The 24,224-nt window shown below is 38.9% G+C and overlaps 1 protein-coding gene and 1 long non-coding RNA gene across 5 annotated transcripts in view; one reads left to right on the top strand and one right to left on the bottom strand.

Annotated features, from left to right (window-relative positions):
- Window positions 1–15,578, bottom strand: part of ASCC3 (activating signal cointegrator 1 complex subunit 3) — a 344,981-nt gene extending 329,403 nt beyond the window's left edge. The window contains exons 1-3 of one of the 4 annotated variants that reach the window (XM_075554730.1): window positions 15,328–15,578; window positions 5,747–5,871; window positions 2,289–2,439 (exon numbers count right to left, since the gene is read on the bottom strand). In XM_075554730.1, coding sequence (XP_075410845.1) covers window positions 2,289–2,439; window positions 5,747–5,845 — 250 coding nt within the window. In that variant the 5' untranslated portion in view covers window positions 5,846–5,871; window positions 15,328–15,578. Of the gene's footprint in view, window positions 1–2,288; window positions 2,440–5,746; window positions 5,878–15,313 lie in introns of all 4 variants that reach the window. The other 3 variants (XM_075554729.1, XM_075554728.1, XM_075554731.1) reach the window with 3 other exon arrangements.
- Window positions 15,579–15,659: 81 nt separating this feature from the next.
- The window catches only part of LOC142452802 (uncharacterized), a 160,002-nt gene continuing 151,437 nt past the window's right edge, over window positions 15,660–24,224 (top strand). The window contains exon 1 of the long non-coding RNA XR_012785345.1: window positions 15,660–15,735. This is a non-coding gene — a long non-coding RNA (uncharacterized LOC142452802). The remainder of the gene's footprint in view (window positions 15,736–24,224) is intronic.

Raw genomic sequence — 24,224 nt, 5'->3', positions numbered from 1 at the left:
ACAGAGACTCAAAAATGTCAAGGTGTCATAGGTAGATCACAATTTTTGTACGTTTGCTGTTTCTGAATGAAGTTTATTGCCTCTTTTTAAAATATACAGTGTGATTGTACACCAAACACCATCACAAATCTCAAACATGCTCTATGAAGGTAATTCAAAAAGTTTGTGGAAAAATTCCATTATCTTTCAGTTCTATTTTAGCATTAACTTTTTTAAGATCCCTCATATATAACATTCTGTACTTTCAAAACTTAAAACAATGAGAATATTAAATTCAGTATTAGATGATACACCATGATAGTTAAATAGAAAAATCAAAATATTTAAAGAAAAAATATAAATATTTTATCATAAATTTTAAGATATATTTTTAAAGCTTACAGGACATAATAGAAATACTCTCAACAGTTGGTAGAGAATAAAATTGCCAATCAACAGGTCTTACCAATGTAATGAAATAAAGATCTAAATTTTCTCTCCACCAGGTAATCACCTTAGAAAACACCTTTATTATTGATCCAGTGAATCTTTACTCTCAAACCCACTGCCATGAAGTTGATTCCAACTTGTAACGATTCATGAGGGCAGTGTAGAACTTGCCCCACAGGGTTTTCCATGTCCATAAATCTTTCCAGAAGCAGAATGAGACCTCTCTCACCATGGAGTCACTGGTGGGTCTTTCAGTTCACAGCCGGCTGCTTTAGCCACTGCACTGACAGAGCTCCTTGATTCCTTAAGATCCGACAACATGCTAGACAGTTTTCTACATACTGGAGATGAGGTGGTGAGATAGGAAAATAAGATCTCTAGCCTAATGAAACTTACATTCAAGTGGTACAGTACAGGCAATAAACAAACATGTATACTATCAGATAGCAACACTACGGAGAAAATGTTATTGGAGGCTAAAGAGATAAAAGTGACTGAGTGACAATGTGAGTGTGGATGGTCCGCAAAGATTTGAGGAAATATTTTAGCTGCATTCAAAATGACCAGAAAGCACCTATCGCTCTAAGATGAGAACCAGAGTCCCAGCAGAAAAAGCAACCTGGGCAAAGCTCTCCCGAAAGAGCACTATTAGGTTGGTTTGAAAAACTGACAGAAGGCCAATTGTATCTGATAGTGTGAGTGACAGAGGGAAAGGAAGAGGAAACGGTTAAAACTGGATCACACAGGCTGAGAGGAGCAGCTTAGACTTTTTCTAAGCACAAACTGCTGAACTGAGACAATTTAGATAAATAGTAGCGATAATATGATGTATTTCAAGGCACAAACTGGGGTGTTGTACAAAAAGTCATTTGTTTTGAATACAATCTTGGAAGGTAACCTTAGTTAGACATACGGTATTAAGTTCTTAAACTATTTTTTTTAAATAGAACCAGTCAATAAAGCCAGTTAATGTGGTCTGAAAAGTGCAGGACTCTAAGTTCCGTTTTGACTGCGACCCCTCTCTGTGAGCTATGTCGGCTTCTGTGGTAGCTACATACTCTGGTGTCAACTTGAGACAAGAAAGAGTGAAGGGGTGGAGTTTTAGCCTGTCTGTCAGGTCCCAGTTTGATGACCTCGTTGGGAGGCACTATGGAGATAAATAGTTCACTTGAGGCCAGATCCATACTCTTTGCTGCTTCTTCCTACTGACAAGACACATGGAGCTACGCTGATGGAGCTAGAGGAGCCACCTGGAAACCCCTGCCAATGCTGAGATGCTTCCACCACCACTGAGTTCACAAGACTTCCCACCCAACTAGCCTGTGATCTTCCTGCATTTGGCATCATTTCATGTGTTTTGTGAGTCTGAAAAAGAATGTACAGACTGGTTTCAGACATATGGGCTAATATTGGACTTATGGGATTGATCTGGACTGAGCAGGGATGTTTTCTCAATATACAATTGTTCTTTAATATAAAGATCTCTCTTATACACTTACGAGTGTTCATGATTTGTTTCTCTAGTCAACCTGGACCAACACAGAGTCTTTCAGACATTGTGCCATGGCCTCTTAGAGTTCCTTCAAGCACATTAAGTGTTTAATTTACCCTACCTTTATTTCACTTATGAAAGTAGTCTCCAAACGCCATGAATTGAATAGATCTCTCATCTTCATCTACTGTCACTGTCAGTTTACTTCTGCTTCTCCCACTCTAGCAGCAGCTCCATGATGAATAAGACTGGTTCTCATCACACACATATTGCAAAGCATTTTAGTTTTCACTATATAATTTAGAAGGATCTATTTTGAACCATAGCAGTTCTTTAAAAAAGTAAAAAAACAAAAGAAAAACTATACCTATTTGTTTTGAAGCCTGTAATAAATCTTTTAAATCTTCATTTACACTTTGTACTTCATCCTTATCCAGATTTTCATTCAAAAATTTTACAATTTTCTTCCACGTCAGTCCCAAATCTGAACTTTTTGAATAAAGTTTGGATCGCTTAATCTGAAAAAGATGGCATAATATAGAGAATTAGAGGTCCAAGTTTTCCTCAGATCCATCATTTAACAAATAAAATTTGCTATAAAACTAAACAAGATGACACCACTTATAAGAATGCAAGTTTATCTAGTCACTTCCAAATCTATGGGTCCCAAAAGAAATTCTATTTAAATATGAATAACAAAAATATCGCTCGTTTAAAAGATGTTTATTAAAAGATTCTCTATTTGTAAGAACTTTAATCATAATGTATAATCATTATAAAATAATTTTCACACAGCAAAATATAAAGCATATAGTTCAAAAGTCTGACAACTGGTAGCAGCATCTCACATGCCTCTTTCCACTTTCCTAACTGCTCGTGTCTAACACAGTATGCTGTAGAATTCTGTACTGTTTGGGGGAGGGGCAAGTATTTAGAGAAAATGAGCTTCCCATGACCTGTCTAATATATTCACCTCAGCATTGCTTTTAAGGAATAGACCTAGTAAGACATAAAGGAAAATGTTACACCTATACAACTCTTCTATGTATCTTTCTACTCGCAAGGACTAACCACAAAATGAATACTTCTTTTATTTCAGTACACGGGAGTTTAATGATCAGATAGGAAAATTCATTTCACTGATGTACTAAGAACATTGCAAAATTCATATGCATATGATACTGCATAATCCTCTGCCTCAGTTTCGTAATTTAAAACAGAGCAAATCAATCTGGATACAGGAGGATAATGAGTGATGCTAGAGTTGAGTGGCCTTGAATTGAAGTACTAAACAACTAAAGTATCACAAAAGTGTAATTTACACATTAAAATTCACACACACACCCTTTTCCCTTTTGTGTATGTTGGACATTTCTCAAGATAAAAAGTTGACTTAAAATAAGTTTACGGTACTTATATTTTCCAGAAAATCTTTAAGTGAAACGATATATTCATGTAGGCTTTATGCAATTTGAAATGTTCTGTAGCATGTATCGAGAGAAAGACGGGGCTTTCTACCCCCATAAGCAGTTAGTCTTGGGAACCGCCAGGGGGTCACCACTAAGTGTCAGCATTGACCCACACTGCCAGCACTGTCAGTGAGTTTGGTTCTGTTTTGGTAGCATGTACAACACAAAGTAACTTGTAAATGACCTTTGAAGGGGAGATGACTCAAATGTAACGTGGCAGTAATATATAACTATTTATAATATACCCTTATTCTGGTTGCTGTAAAAACTGAAAAACAACATCATAAAGAAGGAAAACTGTGTCTCTAGGATAATAGCATTATGTCACTTTGGGGGAGAAATTTTCTGTCAGCTAAAGACTGCTATAAATCTTTTCTTCCTAGCATCAGTTTGCAGTGAAGTTACTGATTATTAAATTGCATATAAACTTCATTCAATGCATACAAAAATGATGTATATCCTCTAAGAATCAAATGAGTCTGCAATTAAAATGCTATCTGTTACATTTCTCCCTCTCAAGAAAGAGCATACTGACAATTGCTTCACTGCAGTTCATGTAACTTCAAGTCTACAAAATACACAACATCCTAGCCAAGCTTCTACAATGTTTACCCCTTTTTGATACAAAGTTAACTCAAGCAATTTAAAAATAGGTACTTTTTTAAATGTCAAAACTACATAATGATGATGTGATTGGAACTGGTTGTTCTTCTGTCTCCCATGCCTTTTAAAATTGCATATGTAAATACTGAAGAACTGCACCCAAAAATTACAAAAATTTTTAAATAAGTTCTTCATACAAATGAAAATATCCTCAAATTTACAAATGGATCAGAAAACAGACATCTAAGATATTTCTAAGACTTATATGTTATAATCTCAAACTCAAATGTTTTTGGAAGCCTTAGGAGTATACAATTTTATTTACTGAATGTCAAACTACATATTACTTCCGACTTTTATTAGTTAAACATAAAGGCCTACACCAGATCTCTCTTCCAAATGTGTCCTGATAGTTTAAAAGCCACAATCACTGAACCTGGATGAGAAACATGGCAGACATTCCAACAAAACACTCTCTCTTATTCTAGAACAACAGCCAATAGGCCTGGGTGAAATCTACACAACTTTATGAGGGGGCTTCCAAAAGTTCATGGCAAAATTCTACTATTTTTGATTCATTTTCCACTAATTTTGAAAAACCCTTCATATGTTTATAGCAGGAGTTACAGTTGTATTATTTACTATTAAAATTTACTTGTGCAGAAAATTTTCCCATACATTTATACAAAGCAGGACTGTCTTTATTACAAAATCCAAAATAGAATCTATAGTTCATGGGAACTTTTGCTTCTTAAAAATAAATTTAAAAATCACTGCCTTAGAATCGATTCCCACTCACAGTGATGTTATATAGGCTTTCCAAAGGCCAGAGGCAGAGCAAGAGATGAAATTTTAGGGGGCAGGGAAAAGGGGTGGGGACGCAGGGACTAGAGGTGCTTCCTGTGAATGGGGGGAGACAGTCCAGTGACACACACACCCCTTTCCCTCTTCCGCCCCAGCTCCAGCCCTGGCTTTTTTCTTTTTCGTTTTTTCATCCCTCCTCCCCACCAGAAGCTGTGGCCTAGCCATGTCATCCACCATGTCCCTGTGTCCCTGCGTGTTCCCCACCCTCCTCCCTCCCTTCTTCCCTTTGTGCAGACCCTATTACAATAAATTTTAAATATATATATATCTATCTGGTAGATGTTTATACCAGGGCAGATAGACTCATCGCTCTTTCACTGAATGATTAGTAGGTTGGAACCACGGACGTGTGGTTGGCAGCCCAACACATACCTGGTAACACCACTTTTACATCTTACTAAAACTTATTTCTGAAATGTCAGTGATAAAGTAGCTATTGAAATAAAAGTATTTATAAATTTTAAAATGCCTCTCTTACCAGGTTTAAGGATAGGTTAAAAGCCAATTATGCGATCACATAAATCTAAAAGATTCCTATTCACATTTTTCATGTTATATTAAAGACAAAACTTCTATTCATTTCATAAGAAAGTTATCAGAGTCCTAAAACTGGCTCAGAGGTAAATTACTAGATCAAATTCTGAAATCAAGTGCAGCAGAGCCTCTCTTAACAAAAAACAAATGAATAACCTTCAAAAACTCATTATCATAGTTCTTATCACTACCTTCAACAATACAGCCAAAGAGGCTTAAAGCAAGCATTCCATGCACCATCAATACACCCATTCCCTTCCTAGATTAATACCTAATTAGGTAACTCTTTCCTTCCAAGCATTTTTAACTACAAAAAAGAATGTCAAATATTTGTCTATACTCAGAAAAAATGTACCTTCAAGTCAGCCTCATCTTCATTGTACTGATCTTGCTTGGTGACGTTGGAAAAGGAGCGCAAGGCCCCTGTGAGGCGAGGTAAAGTCATCTGCTCCATACTCAGTGACCCACAGACTGCAACCCCTGAAACTGAAACAAAACCGATGATGTTTTCTTGTTTATTTGTTTGGTTGGGGGTGGGGAGGGGGATAATCAAACAATAAATTGAACAGTACAATAGAAAAATGAAGACAATTAGTTAAAATTGCTAATAGGCTTGAAAAATTATACCACTGCATTTACTATCTATTAAGTACTTCTGTTTTTATTCTCTTATAATGTATCTCCCTCCAGAGAAAAAAATTATAACCAGCATAAAGCATGTTTCTACAGTACTACAAAAGCATTCCCTCAAACTGAGTTGGTACTGCCTCTTCAGTTAAAACCTCAAATACTATACTATTACTCTTAATACTGAAAGAGGTACAATGGTTGCCTATCTTTTTTCCATTTTTGCTTATGCTCACAGATCTCCTCTCTTAAACCTTTCCATGTGCCATCAGAGAAACACTTTCTTGAGGCACCACATGAAGTACGGGTTCCTTCTGCTTAAAATGCTCTTTCCCATGATGCTAATATAGCTGGTTCTTTAACATAAAGACTTTTCCTGATTCCCTTATGTAATTAATACAGGATAGCTTCACAATAATAGCACATAAAATCATAAAATGCCAATCTTCTTTGTAGCACTAATAAAGGAGCTCTGGTAATGCACTGAGTTGAGAGATACTGTAACCACAAGGTCCACGGTTCAAACCCACCAATCACTCCACAATGGAAAAATGAGGCAGTCTGCTACCAAGAAGATCTGTCATTTGGGAAACTCTATGGAACACTCCGACACTGAGCTATGGGGTTGCTATTAGTCAGAATCCTCTCAATGGCTGTGGGTTTGGTTTTTAGGTATAGTACTAATATGTAACTGACATTTTCTTATTTATGTATGTGTTGTTTTACTCTACAAAAAGTAACTTTACTGATAAAAATACTTATCAATTGCTCCCTCCTACCGAATAGAATAGTACTGAAAATATTTTAGGCACTCTGTAATTGTTTGTTAACTAAATGAAGAAAGAAAAATCAAATAAAAGGGGTAATGGTAACAGAAATTATGAAACAAAGGAAGGAGGAAAAGAAAGCAATAGCCTATTTAATGTTCTTGTTAATATGCTAACAGCGAACCTCTAAGCAAATAGATTAACAATACTGTGACAATAAGGAGCATTCAGATCCATGATATACTCTTAAAGGGTTGTCCCTTCTATAGGATTGATTATTACAACTTTATTGTCTCTAATAGATTTGAGGAGCCTTGGTGGCACAGGGAGTTCTGAAAGGTCAGTACTTCGAACCCACCAGCAGCTGGGTGGGAGAAAGGGGAAGTTTCTGCTCCTGTAAAGATTTACAGCCTGCACAACCCACTGGGGCTCTTCGATTCTGCCCATCTGAGTAACCACAAGTCAGAATCAACTGAAGGGCAGGGAGTTTGGTTTGCTCTATTAATAGATCAGAAAAAGAAGTTGAGCAAATCCAATACCCATTCATGATTTAAAATACACAAAAATATACTCTCAACAAACTATGAATGCAGGGGAATTTCCTCAACTTAGTAGAAGACATCACAAAAACCCGTACAGTTAACATTATACTTAATAGTAAGAAATCAGATGCTTTCCTTCCAAGATCAGGAATAAGGCCAAAAAAAATTTTTTTCTTAAAAAAGGAAGGCAAGGATGTTTCTTCTTACTGCTCCTACTCCGTATCAGATTGGCAGAAATAGCTAATTTAATAACAGGAAAAAACAAAATGTATACAGATTGAGAAGGAAACTCACTTCACAAATGATATGACTGCTTAGGTAACAAAAAAAACCCTCAAAATTTTGACCATACACACAAACAAAAAAAAAGAAATCTTGCTAGAAATAATAAAGAATTATAGCAATGCTCCAAGATATAAGGATACAGGGTTAATATACGATTGCTTTTTCATACACTGGCACTGAACAATTAGAATCTGAAATTAAAAACAAAACACCATTTATATTAGCACCCCAAAAAAGGAAGAAAGGAAATAATTGGTTAAAAATTGAACAAAATACGTATAGTATCTCTAGAAGAAAAGCTACAAAACTCTGATTTAAAAAAAGACCAAAGAGATAAGTGAATGGAGATATTCCATGTCCTTAGAAAGGAAGACTCAGTTCTTCACAATTTCATTTACAGATGCAACACAATACCATTCCAAATCCAGCATGTTATTTTGCTGATACCGTTTGATTCTAAAATTCATATGGAAAGGCAATGATCCAGAGCAGTCATCATAATATTGACAATGCTGAATAAAGTTGGAAACCAACACACTCTAATAAAAACTTATTTTATCAATGTTCTTCCTGTGTTCTTTTAATAAAAATACAGTAGCTCTGAATAACTAAAGTTAAATCAGCAACTCTTCAAAACCTTAAAGTATTAGATCTGAAATTGTAAGCATCATTTGTCTATCAGGATGTCATATTGTAGTGGTTTGTGTGTTGAGTGATGCTAGAAGTAATGTCACTGGTGGTGAATGAGTATCAGTATGGTCACCCAAGTTAACAAGTCTCAGCAGAGCTTTGAGCGGCTTACAAAGAAGGAATAGGCAGACCACTTCGGAGGAACTAGTAACGTACAGACAGCAGCAGAACTTGGTCAAACAGTGAAAACCTCATGAACAGTTGCAGAACATCGTCAGAAATAGTACCAGAAGATGAGTCCCTTAAGTCAAAGGCACTCAAAAAAGGGCTGATGAAGAACTGTCTTCTCACAGCAGAGTCAGCCATAATGACATGGATAGAGTAAAGCCTTCAAGACTCATTTGCTTATTAGGCAATAGACAAACTGAAAATATCTACAAACATGTAATAATTGGAACTTGGAATGTACAAAGTAAGAACACAGGAGTACTGGAAGTCATCAAAAATAAAATGGTACACATAGGTTGGTATCATAGGTGTCAATGATCTGAAATTGAACCAGAAATATGTTATACTTAGCCAGAAATGACAGATTCAAAATTCAAGAGGAATGGGGTCATAGTCATCATTAAAAAAGGACACTGTAAGATATGCCTTGAAGTACAATGCTGTCTATGACAGGATAATAATCCATCGACACACAAGGAAATCTAGTCAATGCAACTATTATTCAAACTTAGGCACCAAAAATGAATGCTAATGATGCAGAAATTGAAGTTTGCCAACATTTTCCGTCTGAAACTGATCATATAATCAACATGCATTGATGATTAGTGGCAACTGCAACCAATGCTGTACACTAGAAGGAAGAGTAGTGTGGAAACAGGGCCTTGGCAATAGGAATGAAGCTAGACATGGCGTGATATAGAATGACTTCTTTACACAGCAAATGCTTTTCAACAACACAAAAGACAACTCTTAACACAGAGACTTCTTCAGATGGAATACATAGTAATTAAACGATGTCTGTAGGAACACATGATGGAGAAATTTGGTATCACTAGCTAAAATGAGCCCTGGCTGACTGTGGACAAGAAGGACTGACTGTGGAAGGCACTATCAATTGCTCATGTGTAAGTTCTGATTAAAAATGGAAAAAAAAATTTTAAGTCCACTAGAACCAAAATATGATTTTGAGTGTATCCCACCAGAATTCTGAAAATATCGAAAGTACAGATTTGCTGTATTACACACTAACGACAGGAAACCAGATGAAATGCTAGATGACAAGAACATAATTCATGAACCTAACAAGATCATTAATAAGTCAGGAAAGAAAGAAAATACCCAGTGGATGTCAGCAGAGACCCTGAAACCTGCTCATTGCAGAGTAGCGAAGGCAAATGGAAGAAGTGATGAAGTAAAAGTGCAAAACAGGAAATCTCAAAAGACAGTTCAAGAAAACAAATTGAAACATTATAATGAAATGTGCAAAGGCCTAGAGTAGGTAAAACATGCTTAGCATAACTTTAACTGAAAGAACTAAGGAAAATTATCAAGCTTCAAGTTTCAATATTGAAAGAATCTATGAGCAAATTATCGAATGATACAGGAAGCATCAAGAGGATGGATGGAAAGAATACACAGAATCACTGTATCAGTAAAATCATGATAAACAGAAAAGATTGAAGTTGAAAGCATTTCCTCTTGATTATAGTCTAGATTCTCTGATTATATGCTCAGCATACAGACTGAATATGTATGCTGAGAGGATACAACACTGATTCACATCTTTCCTGATTATAAACATAGAGCGATTCCCTCGATCTGTTTACACAACTGCCTGTTGATGCATGGACAAGTTCCACGGGAGCACAATGAAGTGTTCTGGAATTCCGATTCTTCTCCAGATTACCCAAAGTCTGTTATGATCCACACAGTCTAATACCTTGGTATAGTCAATAAAAAACAAGAAGCTTGAAGCCACAACCAATGCTCGTGAAAGCAACAGCCAGGAAATCAAAGGACGCACTGGTAAACTCTGAAGCAGACCTCTTTAGACTTGAGAAGAAAGGGTCTTACTGAGGACTAAGGTGTGGCTGTCCCAATCCACGGTATTTTCAATGGCCTCATATGCATGTAGCCACATATGTTTGACACTATGTTAAGGAGACAAGGTTGAAGTGGTCAAGGATTTACCAGGCAAAAGATCAAAAGAAGAATTGCAATAGGTAAATCTGTTGTACAAGACTTCTTTAGAGTACTAAAAAATGTTACATCGAGGACTAGGGTGCACCTGACCAAAGTCATGTTATTTTCAGCTTCCTCATACACATGTGAACGCTGTGCATGGAATAAAGAAGACCAAAGGCCTCTTGATGCCTTTGAATTGTGATTCTAGGAAAGAATATTGACAATACCGTTGACTGCTAAAAGGACAAACTGATCTGTCTTAGAAGAAAATGGCCAGAGTGCGATTTAGAAGCAAGGATGGCGAGACTTAGTCTTACATACTGTAGACATGATGTCAAGAGACCAGTCCCTGGAGAAGGACATCATACTGGATCGAGGGAGAGCAAAGAAAAGAGGAAGTCCGTCAAGGAGATGGTTGCACCAACAGGCTCAGTCATAGGAACAATTTGGAAGATGGTCAGACCATGCACTGTTTCATTCTGTTGAGCATACGGTTGCTGCGGTTGGAGCCAACTGGAAGGCTCCTAAAAACAACAGCAGGTGAGGTGTTGAGTTACTCAGAGTACATCTCTTTCATCAGCTTAGCAGAGAACTCGCTCCCGACATGTTGCTGTTGTTGGGGGGCACCGAGTAGGATCTGACCTAGGCTCGACCTTCTGCACAACAGAAAGGAACCCTACCCTGTCCTGTCCTTCCTCACAGTAAGGCCAGAGTGCTCCTTAGAGGCAAGGATAGGGACACTTCATTTACATACTTTGGACATGTTGTAATGAGAGAACAGCCATGGAGAATGACATCATGTTTAGTAAAGTGAAGGACAGTGAAAAAGAGGAAGGCCCTCAATTAGAGGAACTGACACAGTGACTAAATCAATGGGCTCAGGGATAGGTACAATTGTTCCTTTTTAATGGCCTTTTGCTTTTCTCGTGAATGAAGGGTCTTTATGGCTTCCCACAGCTCATCAGGTCTCCTGTCATTTATGTTCAAGGTGCCACATCTGTTGAGACATTCTCAAAATTTAAGTGGGATAGACTCATGGCTGTGTATTGGATCTCTTGGACTTGATTTCATTTTCTTCAACTTTAACCTGAACTTACATATAAACAATTGATAGTCTGTTCCATAGTTGACACCTAGTCTAGTGTTAGCTGTTGATAAGCTTCTTTGTTGTCTCTTCCCATACATGTAGTCAATTTGATTTCTGTGTATTCCATCTGGAGAAGTCCATGTATATAGCTACCTTTTGTGTTGTTAGAAAAAGGTATTTGCTATGAGTAAGTCATTGGTCTTACAAAACTATCATGCGATCTCCAGCTTCATTTCTATTTACCAAGTCTCTATTTTCCAACTACTGTTCCCTCCTCTTTGTTTCCAACTTTTACATTCCAATTGCCAGTAATTAAGAAAGCATCCCGATTTCATGTTTGATCAATTTCAGACAGAAGCCCTTGGTAAAATTCTTCAATTTTTCTCAACTAGATTTTGTGGTTGGTGTGTAAATTTGAGTAACAGTTATATATTTATACATTATGTCTCCTTGAAAGAAGGTAAATATAATCCTATCACAGATAGCATTGTACTTCAACATTGATTTTTGCAGTCCCTTTTCTGATAATGAATGCCACGTCATTCCTCTTGATTTGAGTTACTCCCAGCATAGTAAATCATATGATTTTCAGATTCAAAATGTCCAATACCAGTCCATTTTAGCTCACTCATGCCTAGGATATTGATCTTTATGCATTCAATTTCATTTGTGATGACTTCCAATTTTCATAGATTCATACTTTCATACATTTCAAGTTCTCATCATTAGCAATTTTTGCAGCTGTTTCTCCTTATTCTGAGTCATCAGCAAGTGAAGATCCTAAAGGCTCCACTCCCACAGGCTTTACTCCATTCACATCACCATGTTCTGCTCCCCTTCAAGAAAGTAGGTCCTCTTTGGTCACATTTCCAGTGTCCTCTGGCCCGAGGGGCTCATCCTCCTGCACTATTTGGGATAATGTTCTGCTTCCATGCATTAGGCTTTCAGTACCTGACAATGTTTTGAAACTATGCTTGAGGTTTTCAGCAGCTACTTCCTCTGAAGTAGGCAAACTCCTTCGATGTCTGTTCTTAGTCTGCAAGCTCTGCTGAAACCTGCTCATTTTGGGTGATCCTGCTGGCATTTGAAATACCAATGGCATTAACTTACAGAATCACAGCAACAACAAGCCACTACAACAAAATTACAGGCACGTGGTGGTCTACTTGTCTAAAGGGTATAAACCAAAATATCCTTTCTTCCTTGGGGATATAGTCTACTGAAAGAAAAAAGCCTCGCTCCATGAAAGCCATTCCTCATGGTATAAAAGCAATCTCACACATAGAGAGGAATCCTAGAGTCATCCTGGGAAAGGGGCCACCAAGGGAGCATATCTGCATCTCTGTCTAAAGCGTTGGAAGCCGAGGCCAGGGGTTTTGGAAGGAGATCATGGAGAAGAGCAAAAGGTGCCAAGCCAAGACCAGAGGCCAAAGTAAGGAGACCATGAGAAAAAGCAGAGGAACAACGCAGACTGCAACAGCCAGCTGGTAGGTTTCCTGGCCTGCAGAGCGAGAACAAGGAATCACTGGTCTCAAGAGGCTGAGGATTAGATAGCGATATTTGGCTGCCGGCTGAGAAGAGGTGCTGCAGTGGACCAATGATTGTATCTTACTGTTTAATGATCTTGACTTCTGGTAATCTGTTAACTTACCTAATAAATCACAGATCTGGAGGAAGAGTAGCCAAAACTTACCTGAACTAGGTACATGGGAATCTACACTGACATAAAAATGTACCAGAAAGTTTATGTATTATTCAAATAACAATAGCAAGAAGCATAACGTGAAAAAAATAGAAGGGGAAAAAAAGAACTGAGTTTAGATGTTGTATGCTAAATTAGTAAAAAAATTTGATTATCAATTTTTGTATAAAATGAAGACAGTTTGCAAAATGATTTCTGATACCCCTTTCAGGTTGAAAAATATAACTAAATCAGAATACTAAAAACATGAATTGTATGAACTCTGAATCACAGGGTTATAGCAAGAATTTGTGAATTAAGTTGTAACTACAGATTAACCCAGCAAAGAGCAAAAAATGATAGTGAACCAAGAAATTTCCCCTATTTTCTCATCTCCATACAAAATAAAGGACTTAAATAAGATGGTACTATTACTTACCTTAATATAATTATACTTTCTCCCCTTTGTAATTGTATACTCCCCCTCCAAATTTTAGTGTTACCTAAAATTTTAATTTCAGGAAAACTTAATTTGAAAGTTGAAAATTGTGTGACATTAGAGCAACACAGTCTTTTGTCCCTAAAGGGATTATACCAACTGAAAAGTCATAAAGTTTTATGCAGCAATGTATTCATTCAACAAGTATCATACATGTTCATGATGCATATGTTTTGTGAGATTTCTAATGAGTTACAAGTTAGTAATACATGAACAATCAACTAGACCAATGTAAACACTGGAAAAAAGAAATGGAAAACAAGGGGGTTTTTAGTAGAAATATTTTCTAATTGTGAAATTATACTTAAACAATTTTGCAAAAGGAAACCTTACTCTTAAACGGCAGGACAATAAGCTATCATTTTGGTCAAGGGCAACACCATGCTGTGCTGTTCTGCTCCTTTCAGTGCTGGTTACATTGAAACAAGAGCAACAACTGCTCTGGGCAGACAGCCTTCCTCTGATCCAACAGGGAAAGCCATTACATAAAGAGGAGCCCTAGTCAAGATTCTATCTTAAACAGGGTACTGCTGGACAGTAGGAAGTTCAGTAAAGACACTGGATCTGTTATTTTCCTAAGCCTATCACAGTGCTTGGCACATACATATGAAGGGGTGGATAAAGGGAAAGACAGATGGCCAATGAAAACTTCACAGACATTAGGAAGGCTAAGCAATAAAAAATGAATTCATTCCCAAGAGGATTATGTAGCTTACATGAGGAACAGTTTTCGTATGCAAAATTGTGATAATCGTCATTTTTTTTTAAAGCTACAACATGAACAGGAGTAAAGTCAAAAGCTCTCAACTTTTGAGAACACTTTGAAAATCAGAAAATTGATGTCACTCTCTGAAACAAGAATTTCAGTGATGGAAATTCCAGCTTTTCAATCTAACTTTAGGGAAGGGAAACAGCGGGCATGCTTACTCGTTTGAATTAAACATGTGATGCTATTCATATCACTTAGCTTCCACCACTGGAATTATGCTTCATTTAAGTTGAGGAGTAGGAAAATACATAACATGTTGCATTTTATGAATAATTTCAACTTTTGATAAGAGCTGACTAAATTAAAAATAGCTTTCTACATACTCTCACCATCTCCCTAGTGCACATAGAAACTTATCTTTAACGGGCATTGCTGATTTCTTATTGTTAAATTCACCCACAATCCACCATGGTCAACTCCCTTCTCCCTTTACAGTATGGGGTTGATAAATACAAGGAAGACGATTTCGCTTCCAAAACCCACGTGAAAGTTGCCACGTCTGTGTAACAGAACAAACTAATGAAAAATTACCCAGGCAGGCACCTGCAAGAAGAAGAAAAAAAAAAACCTCCCATTTGGTCACACTCCGGCCTAACACCTGGGCAATATGTAACTCGGGTTCACTTTTCCCGTCCCCACCCCCACCTTCAAACTCCAGGCACAAGACTATGGCCATCCGACACTCCGCACGCGTCCTCGGGCCCAACGAGTGCGGATAGTTCAGGGTTCGGCTCCAGGGCAGGAGGAGAAATGCCAGCGGGGGGGGGGGTCAGGTCCCCTCACCCCCACTCGCTCCGCCCCGCAGACCCGCCTCCCGCCCGCGACGGGAACACTTCACCCACCTCCACCTCCTCACCTCGGGCCGGGCTCAGCGACTTCACATCCCTCAGCCCGCTCCAGCCTCCAGCCTCCCTTTCGGCTTTCTGTTTCTCTTTCCACGCCCAACCGAGCGCGCAGAGCAAGGTCGAGGATGACAGCCCCTCGGCGTGGCCGTCTTACCCGGGCCTGGCTTTCGCAGACGGCCTTTAATCACACCGTCCCGCACCAGAACACCTTCCGACTGCCGGTCAGCCCGACCGGCGGGGAGGGGAGGGGAGAGGAGGGCAGGGGAGGGGCGGGGCGCGCGCCGCGGGACCGCACGTCGCAGCCCCGCCGCGGCGCTAACGTCGCTACGTACGTTCCCGCCCTCCCTCGGCCGCCCGCCGGTGCGCACGCGCCGCCGCCCGGCTCACGCCTGCCGGGCATCTCCAGGAAGCGCTGGCTGGTGAGTGCACATTCCCCAGGTCTGTGCATGGGATGCAGGCACGCACTGAGCCAGGCCTCCTGTTCTGGCTCACTACCCAGCAGCCCCATCCCATGTCTTATTATCTTTTCCCATCCCGTCTCTGGAACGTAGTGACGGGGAGGAAATCATCCCTAGTGAGCGAAAGAAAAGATTAGTGAGTATGAATGAAGCAACAGTGAGGTCACCAGAGCCTCTTGGCTGCTGTAAACTGCAGGCTTCTCTGGCCTAAGTCTCTCATTCTGTATTGTTAGTTGAGTTCTCTAAAGACCTCTCATAGCACCTCTCCACCATAAAACAGAGAGCCTGAAGCTGCCGGGACTCAATTGACAAGATGGGAAGCTGACTTCAAGAAAAATGTACCCACTTCCAGAACTGTACAGTGTAGAACTCTCAACTAAAAGATGAGCGTGCAAAAATGGTATTGTTTAATAATATACTGTGACTGTCTCTTAACATGCCCATTCCGCATAGGGCACTGTGGGTTGAGGACCAGTAATAAAGAGACAGCCAATAGTAGTCTAATTGTATGCTTCACCAGAAAGGCCACATCTGAAGTGGTGTGTGTAGTTCTGGCTTGACTACTTTAAGAAGTTGAAATTATTCGAAGAGAGACCAAATGATGAAGAATACACCAAAACCATGCCTAGTGAAGAAATATTTGTGGAACGTTTAAGGATTAACCTAGAGGAGAGAAAGCTACTGGGATTGTCTTTACATACAGGAAGAGCCATCATATGAGTGGATTTATTTCAGGTAGTTCTATCAGATGCAGATTTCAGGCACACAGATTACTTATCTTAAAGCCCCCTTCTAGCGTCTAGCACTAGCCAAAAAAGTCTGCCACATGTGTGAGTACCTCAACCACTGGATTGTACTGCATGAAGACAATGGACCATGTTCTGCTACTAACTGGGAAATTATATTTTAATCCACCCACAGGGTGGCTTGGAAGAGAGGCCTAGAAATGTAGTCTTGAAAATGCAACACAGTTCTCTGAAACACGTAGTGTCAGAATTTATTTCACAGAAACTTACCTTCCTAGCCTAGCCTGTCAATGGTAATTTAATAGGCACTTGGTGCAAGCAGGTCATGCATCCAGAAAAGAATTAGTGAATGATTTTGTTAGTCATTTACAACCCTGAGATTCAATGAATTTCTGCTTTCAAAGAGTATACAAGTTAGTTTACTAGACAAGATAAATACATAAAAAATAATGCAAGGGGGCTACATGATGGGTGCTAACAGTACAACAAATTCATGTAACAAGTAGTTCCCATCACAGTTCTAGAGACTAAAGAAGAAGGCGGACGTTGAAAATAGATTGCCTAGTAGGATCCACTAGCAAAATGTGACAATCACAGTTAAAATGTGGGTGATCCAAAATAAGATATATGGGCAAAATCTCAAACAGTATAAAATAGCATATGTAAAATATCTTGTCTTCTATTGATTGATTGCCTACTGAAAAAAAATCAGAATATATTGATTCAGATAAAACATTGAAAGTAATTTTTTTCTGTTATGTATATTGTTTTTGTTGGTGGTCTTTAATGTAGTTAGGAGAAAAATTTTAATGACATAGTTGGCTGGCATTATATATCTATTTTCCCTGGCCTAAAAGAAAATATACTTCCCTACACTATCTTTGTCCTTTTTTGGTGCTTGTCTAAATGTTCATTTAAAACGGTATCATGAAGCCAGCTAATGAAGAGTGTAGGCTGTCCTGAAGCAGTATATAGGATGAGCAAATTCAGGGAAACAAAACTGTATGATGTGAGAATTTATTGGAAGAGGATAGCACTACATTGTAAAATATGAGTAGAAATTAGTCTAAGGAGCCTCCGTTTTGAATTGAGAGACCGTAGCTATAGGATCATGTTGCTGGGTAGCACTACAGCTTATTCTCACCAACATGTATTGGAACTTCAAACCCACCTGGTGTATCACAGATGAAAGGCATGCTGATCACTCCATAAATATTACTGTTGCTTGCCATCACGTAGATTCCAACTCATGGAGACCTCATGTATACAAAAAGAAATCCATACAATTCTCAAGGCTGTAAATTTTCAGAAACAAATTGCCAGGCAATTTGTCGGGCACCTTTGGATGGATTTGAAACACTAAACCTTTTGGGTACTAGTTGAACGTTTAACCCTTGTGCCACTCAGGAACCTGTTTAAATAACAGCCACAAAACTCTCATGGGGCTCATTCCTACACTATAGCTTGTAGTGTTCCAGAGGTTAGTGCTTTACACAACCAGGATTTGATAGTTAAAACTGGGAATGTATGATTATCTTGTCAATATTAAGTGGGAGGGAGGACTGACAATAAGTACAATTAAATCTTGTCCTTATAAGCTTACTATAGCACATGAATGCTCCATTAGAGATAATTAAGTAAACAATAATATCTTATCAATTTGTTTTACTCTGGTGTCTTGCATGTTGCTAACATTCACTTGGTCACATGACCATTTTAAAAATTCTCTGCTGGGTGGAGGAGCATTAATGATGCGAGGTCCACCCAGCCTCACCCAAAAGTGAAAGGAGAGGAATGGAAAGCAGGGGCTCTGGGCTGACATACAGCACAGCATTGCTCACTGAAAGCATGGAAAACTTGAAGCACATGCTGATGATCAGTGACTAGCTTTTCATATAGATTGAAGCTCAATATAAAGAAAACTATAATCCTCCCCAATAGGCAACATTATGATAAACAGACAAAGTTTCCAGAGACTTTTTCTTGCTTGGATCCATAATCAATTGTTCATTGAAGCAGCAGTCAAGATGCATGGCTTTGAGTAAAACTGCGCATGATCTCTTTAAAGTGTTCAAGAGCAAGGATATCACTTTGCAGACTAAAGTGAGCCTGACCCAAGCCATGATATTTTCAGTCAGTTCATTTGCTTGTGCTAGACCAGGTTGACTGGAGAAACCTTGATTAAGGGTCACTCATACATGTGTAAGAGAGAACTTTATATCAAGAAGTAATTATCAAGCAAACATGCCAGCCCAACTCAGATCAAGTCCATAAGGCTGATATTAGTGCTTAAGTGCAATACTAGTCCATAAATCCCTCTTCAGATGTAATGCAGCACATGCAATGATGCAAAATGCAGGAAGATCACAGGCCAGTGGCTGAAAATTCCTATGGACCCAGTGGTGGTGGAAGCATCTCCAGGGCTGTCGTAGGTCTCAGTGTGGCTCCACATGGCTTGTCAACAGGAAAATGAAAGCAGAGAGAAAGTGTGTGACCTGCCTCCGGGGAGGAGGAGGAGGAGGAAGAGGCCAGCTCCTGAGAGCCATTTATATCGGTTGCCCTCCACTCAAGCTTCCACCTGATTGACAGGCTAAACTCCTCCCGAATGTTCCTACGGGAGCCATGTTGACACAGAAAAACCTAACTATTGCACATATGAAAGTTGGACATAGAATAAGAAAGACCAAAGAAGAATGAATGGATTTAAATCATGGTGCTAGTGAAAAATATTAAAAGCACCATGCACTGCCAGCAGAACAAACAAATCTGTCTTGAAAGAAGTACAGCCAGAATGCCCCTTAGAAGCAAGGATGGTGAGAGTTCTTCTCACATACTTTGAACATGTCAGGAGAGTCCCATACCTGGAGAAAGGACGTCATGCTTGATAATGTGGAGAGACAGTAAACCGAGGAAGACCCACCCCCAATAAAAGTATTTAATAAAAAAAAAAAAGAGGAAGACCCTTGATGAGGTGGAGTAATGTGTAGCAATAAACTGAAACAAACATTATGAGGATGGTACAGGGCTGCGTGGTGTTTCATTCTGTTGTGCATAGGTTCAATATGATTTGGTATTGGCTTGATGGCAGAACGCAACAATGTGCATTACTTTATAGTCACTAGAAAAAAATGACATGAATCTACATTGGCCAATATGACAATGTCCAAGATGTACAATTAAATAGCTTACATATCAATATATACATAATTCAAACATATATATATTTATTGACTCTGGTTGCCATAATTATCTCAAAAGCAAGGTTTCCAAGTGAAAAATATTTCCAATATGTTTTTAATGACTGGATAAATTTGTCCATATTTTTGGCTTTCTTCATCTCTATTTCCCCACATCCTAAACATGTGATTTCATTCTCAAGGCATGTTATGTTATGAGTTGTCAGAATGAGTAACTGAGCTCCAGATTAATTTCTGGGATATTAGTCTCTTGATATCTCTTTTAATTTGTGTATCCTCTAGACCTTGCTCTCCTACCAGCTTTTCCCAGCGTACACTTTTAGGTGGTCTGGTTCAATTCTCATTGAATCCCTTCTTCACTCCTACTACATCCTGAAAACCAAGTCTTAAAATTTTTCCAATCCTGGGACCCAATGCTGTACCTTATCTGGAGCTGACAATCCCTAGGGAATGCTGATTAATCTTTCAAAACTCAATTCTAAAATAATGTCCCTATGCATGTTAATAAATGATGTTGGGAGGGAAAAATAAGATCAGTACCATAATATGCCATGTTAATTGCCTCAAATACTCATTGCCATCAAATAAGTTATAACATAACAACCCTATAGGACAAAGTTGTTAGGTGCTGTTGACTCAGTTCCGACGCATTGCAACCTTGGGTACAACAGAATGAAACACTGCCCAGACCTGCGTAATCTCACTATTGTTATGTTTGAACCCATTGTTGCAGCCATTGTGTCAGTTCATCTTGTCAAGAGCCTTCCTGTCATTTGCCGCCCCTCTGTTTTACCAAATATGATGTCCTTTTCAAGGACCTGGTCTCCTAATAACATATCCACGGACACAAGACAAGTCTCACTAGCCTCGCTTGGAAGGTGCCTTCTGACTGTACTTCCAAGACAGATCTGATTGTTTTTCTGGTAGTCCATGGTCCTTTTAATACTCTTCACCAACACCATAATTCAAATGTATAGATTCTTCTTCCTTATGCAATGCCCAATTTACATGTGTATGAGGCAACTGAAATACCATAGGCTCATCTTAATAATCCAACTGACATCCTTGCTCTTCACTTTAAAGAGATCAAGTGCTGCAGATTCACCTCATGCAATAATACATCATTTGATCTCTTGATTGCTGCTCTCATGAGCATTGATTGTGGATACAAAGAGGACGAAATCCTTGAAAACTTCAACCATTACTATGATGGTATCGATTAGTCCAATTGTGAGGATTTTTTCTCTTTACTGAGGAGTAATATTGAAGGCTGCAATCATTGTTCTTCGTTAGCAAGGGACTTCAAGTCCTCCTCACTTTCAACAAGCAAAATTGTGTCAATGCATTTCAAAGGTTGTTAATAAGTCTTCCTCCAATCCTGAGTCAGAGTTTTTCATATAGGTCCGCCTTCTACGATTATTTGCTCAGCATACAGACTGAGTGAATGTGGTGAAAGGATACAGACCCGATGCACAACTTCTCTGATGCACAACAAACCATTCAGTATTCCTTTGTTCTGTTTGAACAACTTCCTCTTGGTCCTTGTACAGGTGCTGCATGAGCACAATGAAGTGTTGTGGAATTCTCATTCTTCTCAATGTTCCCAATGTTCTCCATAGTTGATTATGATCCAGACTGTCAAATGCCTTTGCATAATCAATACAACATAAGTAAGCTCTCCCCCCAACCCAGTATTCCAGGTTGTAAGCCAAGATTCATCTGACAATAATGGTATTTCTTCTTCCACATCCTTTTCTGAATCTAGCCCAAACCTCTAGCAGCTGCCTGCCAATTTACTGCAATACATTGTTGAATTATCTCTCACAAAATTTTATTTTCATGTGATATCAATTATTTTTTCTACAATTTGAGCATTCTGTGGGGTCACCATTTTTTGAAATGGCTACAAATAAGGGTCTCTTTTAGTCAGTTGTTCAGGTAGCGCTCTTCCAAATTTCTGGGAATATAAAAAATAAGTACCCCCAGTGCTTCATTAGCTTATTAAAATATTTCAGTTGGTATTCCTTCCATTTCTGGAGTCATGTTTTCCCTAATGTTATCAGTGCAGCCTGCACTTCTTCCTTCAATACCTTTGGTTCTTGAATATAGGCAATTCCTTGAAATGTTTCAATGTTGACTAGTTCCTTTTTTTTAATAATGAGTCTGTAAAACTGCACCATAATGTTTCAGAAGTTGTAACCTTGTGCTGCTGTTGTTGTTGAGAATATGAGGTAGCATCACAATATTCATGGAGAAATTCCATTATGTTCTAATTCCATTTCCCCACAAACTTTTTAAAGTATTGGCATACAAAATAAGACATCCACCAATTCAACAGATTCTACATGTACTATTTAGTGACATTGATTTTATTCTTTAACTTTTAAAAAAATCATTTTATTAGGGGCTCATACAACTCTTATCACAATCCATACATACATCAATTGTGTAAAGCACATTTGTACCTTCATTACCCTCATCATTCTCAAAACATTTGCTCTCCACTTAAGCCCCTGACATCAGCTTCTAATTTTCCCCTCCCTCCCTGCTCCCCTCTCCCTCATGAACCCTTAGTGATTTATAAATTATTATTTTTTCATATCTTGCCCTGTCTGACGTCTCCCTTCACCCACTTTCTGTTGTCCATCCCCCAGGGAGGAGGTCACATGTAGATCCTTGTAATCAGGTCCCCCTTTCCCCTCTACCCTCCCAGTATCGTCACTCACACCACTGGTCCTAAAGGGATCATCTGCCCTGGATTCCGTGTGTTTCCAGTTCCTATCTGTACCAGTATACAGCCTCTGGTCTAGCCAGATTTGTAAGGTGGAATTGGGATCATGATAGTGGGGGGAGGAGGGGGCAGTGGCGGGGAGCAGGGAAGGAAGCATTTAGGAACTAGAGAAAGTTGTATGTTTCATCATTGCTACATTGCACCCTAATTTACTGTCTCCTCCCCATGACCCTTCAGTAAAGGGATGCCCAGTTGCCTATAGATGGGTTTTGGGTCTCCACTCTGCACACCCTCTCATTCACAATGATATGATTTTTTTCTTCTGATGATGCCTGAAACCTGATCCCTTTGACACCTTGTGATTGCACAAGTTGGTGAGCTTCTTCCCTGTGGGCTTTGTTGCTTTTGAGCTAGATGTCCGCTTGTTTGCCTTCAAACCTTCAAGACCCCAGATGCTATATCTTTTGATAGCCAGGCACCATCAGCTTTCTTCGCCACATCTGTTATGCATCCATTTGTCTTCAACGATAGTATCAGGGAGGTGAGCACACAATGATATGATTTTTGTTTTTTTGGTGCCTGAAAACTGATCGCATTGGCACCTCGTGATCACACAGGCTGGTGTGCTCCTTCCGTATGGACTTTGTTCCTTCTGAGCTAGATGGCCGCTTGTTAACCTTCAAGCTTTTAAGACTCCCGACGCTCTATCTATCTTTTGATAGCCAGACACCATCAGCTTTCTTCACCACATTTGCTTATTCACCCTCTTTGTCTTCAGCAATTGTGTCGGGAAGGTGAGCATCATGGAATGTCAGTTTAATAGAACAAAGTATTTTTGCATTGAGGGAGTACTTGAGGGGAGACCCAATGGCCATCTGCTACCTTAGTACTAAACCTATAAATATATGCACATAGACCTATTTTTATATTTTAACTTATGTATTCATTCTGACCCTCCTTTTATGAGTCATCCCTCTCCCTTTTAACATGGGTTCACTGTCCCCTAATATTACTGTCTAATGTTAAGGGTTGCTACTATCAATTTGATGCCATATAGACAGTTGTTAAAAGAGGATAGTGCTCGAGGAAGACATTGTTTACTACGAAAGATAAGCCATTGTTCAGTTTCAAGAAGACTTCAGGGGATGGTTTTAGTTTATATTCTATGGCTTCTGGGGGAAGCTGCTGGTCTCCTTAAAACCCATGCAGAGAGACTCGCTCAGGAGACTGTGATCACATCCCTTTCCCCCTAGGGGATAATTCTGATACATTTTCTCAGACAACATAGAGTAAGCACAACAGCTTATTGTAAAGAGGTTTCAAGAAAATTGAAAGTCACAGTCATGAGGAAAAGGCCAGGAAATTTATGCCATGGAATTTTTTTTCCCATTAGGACAAAGTATTTGCTCATTATTCAAGAATAGCAATGGCTCTCCTACGAGAAGCCGTTTTAAAAACACTTTTTATTGTGAATTGGGTGATGGTGCTCAGCTGCTAACTATTCTGATCAAAGATTCTCTAAAATAAAGGAAAACGAGCTGATTCCAGGAACCCAAGTGGAAGGCGAATTTTGAGAATGATGAGGGCAACGAATGTATAAGGGTGCTTTACTCAATTGATGTATGTATGGATTGTGATAAGAGTTGTATGAGCCCCAATAAAATGATTTATTAAATTAAAAAAAGAATAACAAAAAAAAAGATTATCTAAAATACTGATCAAAAGTGGGGAAATGCAGAACTGAATTGCAAATTCTTATGGATTCTAGACTTTCTG

The sequence above is a fragment of the Tenrec ecaudatus genome, chromosome 7, assembly GCF_050624435.1.
Source record: "Tenrec ecaudatus isolate mTenEca1 chromosome 7, mTenEca1.hap1, whole genome shotgun sequence".
NCBI classification, from domain to species: domain Eukaryota; kingdom Metazoa; phylum Chordata; class Mammalia; order Afrosoricida; family Tenrecidae; genus Tenrec; species Tenrec ecaudatus.
The sequence above is the reverse complement of the archived record's forward strand: the minus strand, read 5'-3'. Positions and strand labels throughout refer to the sequence as shown.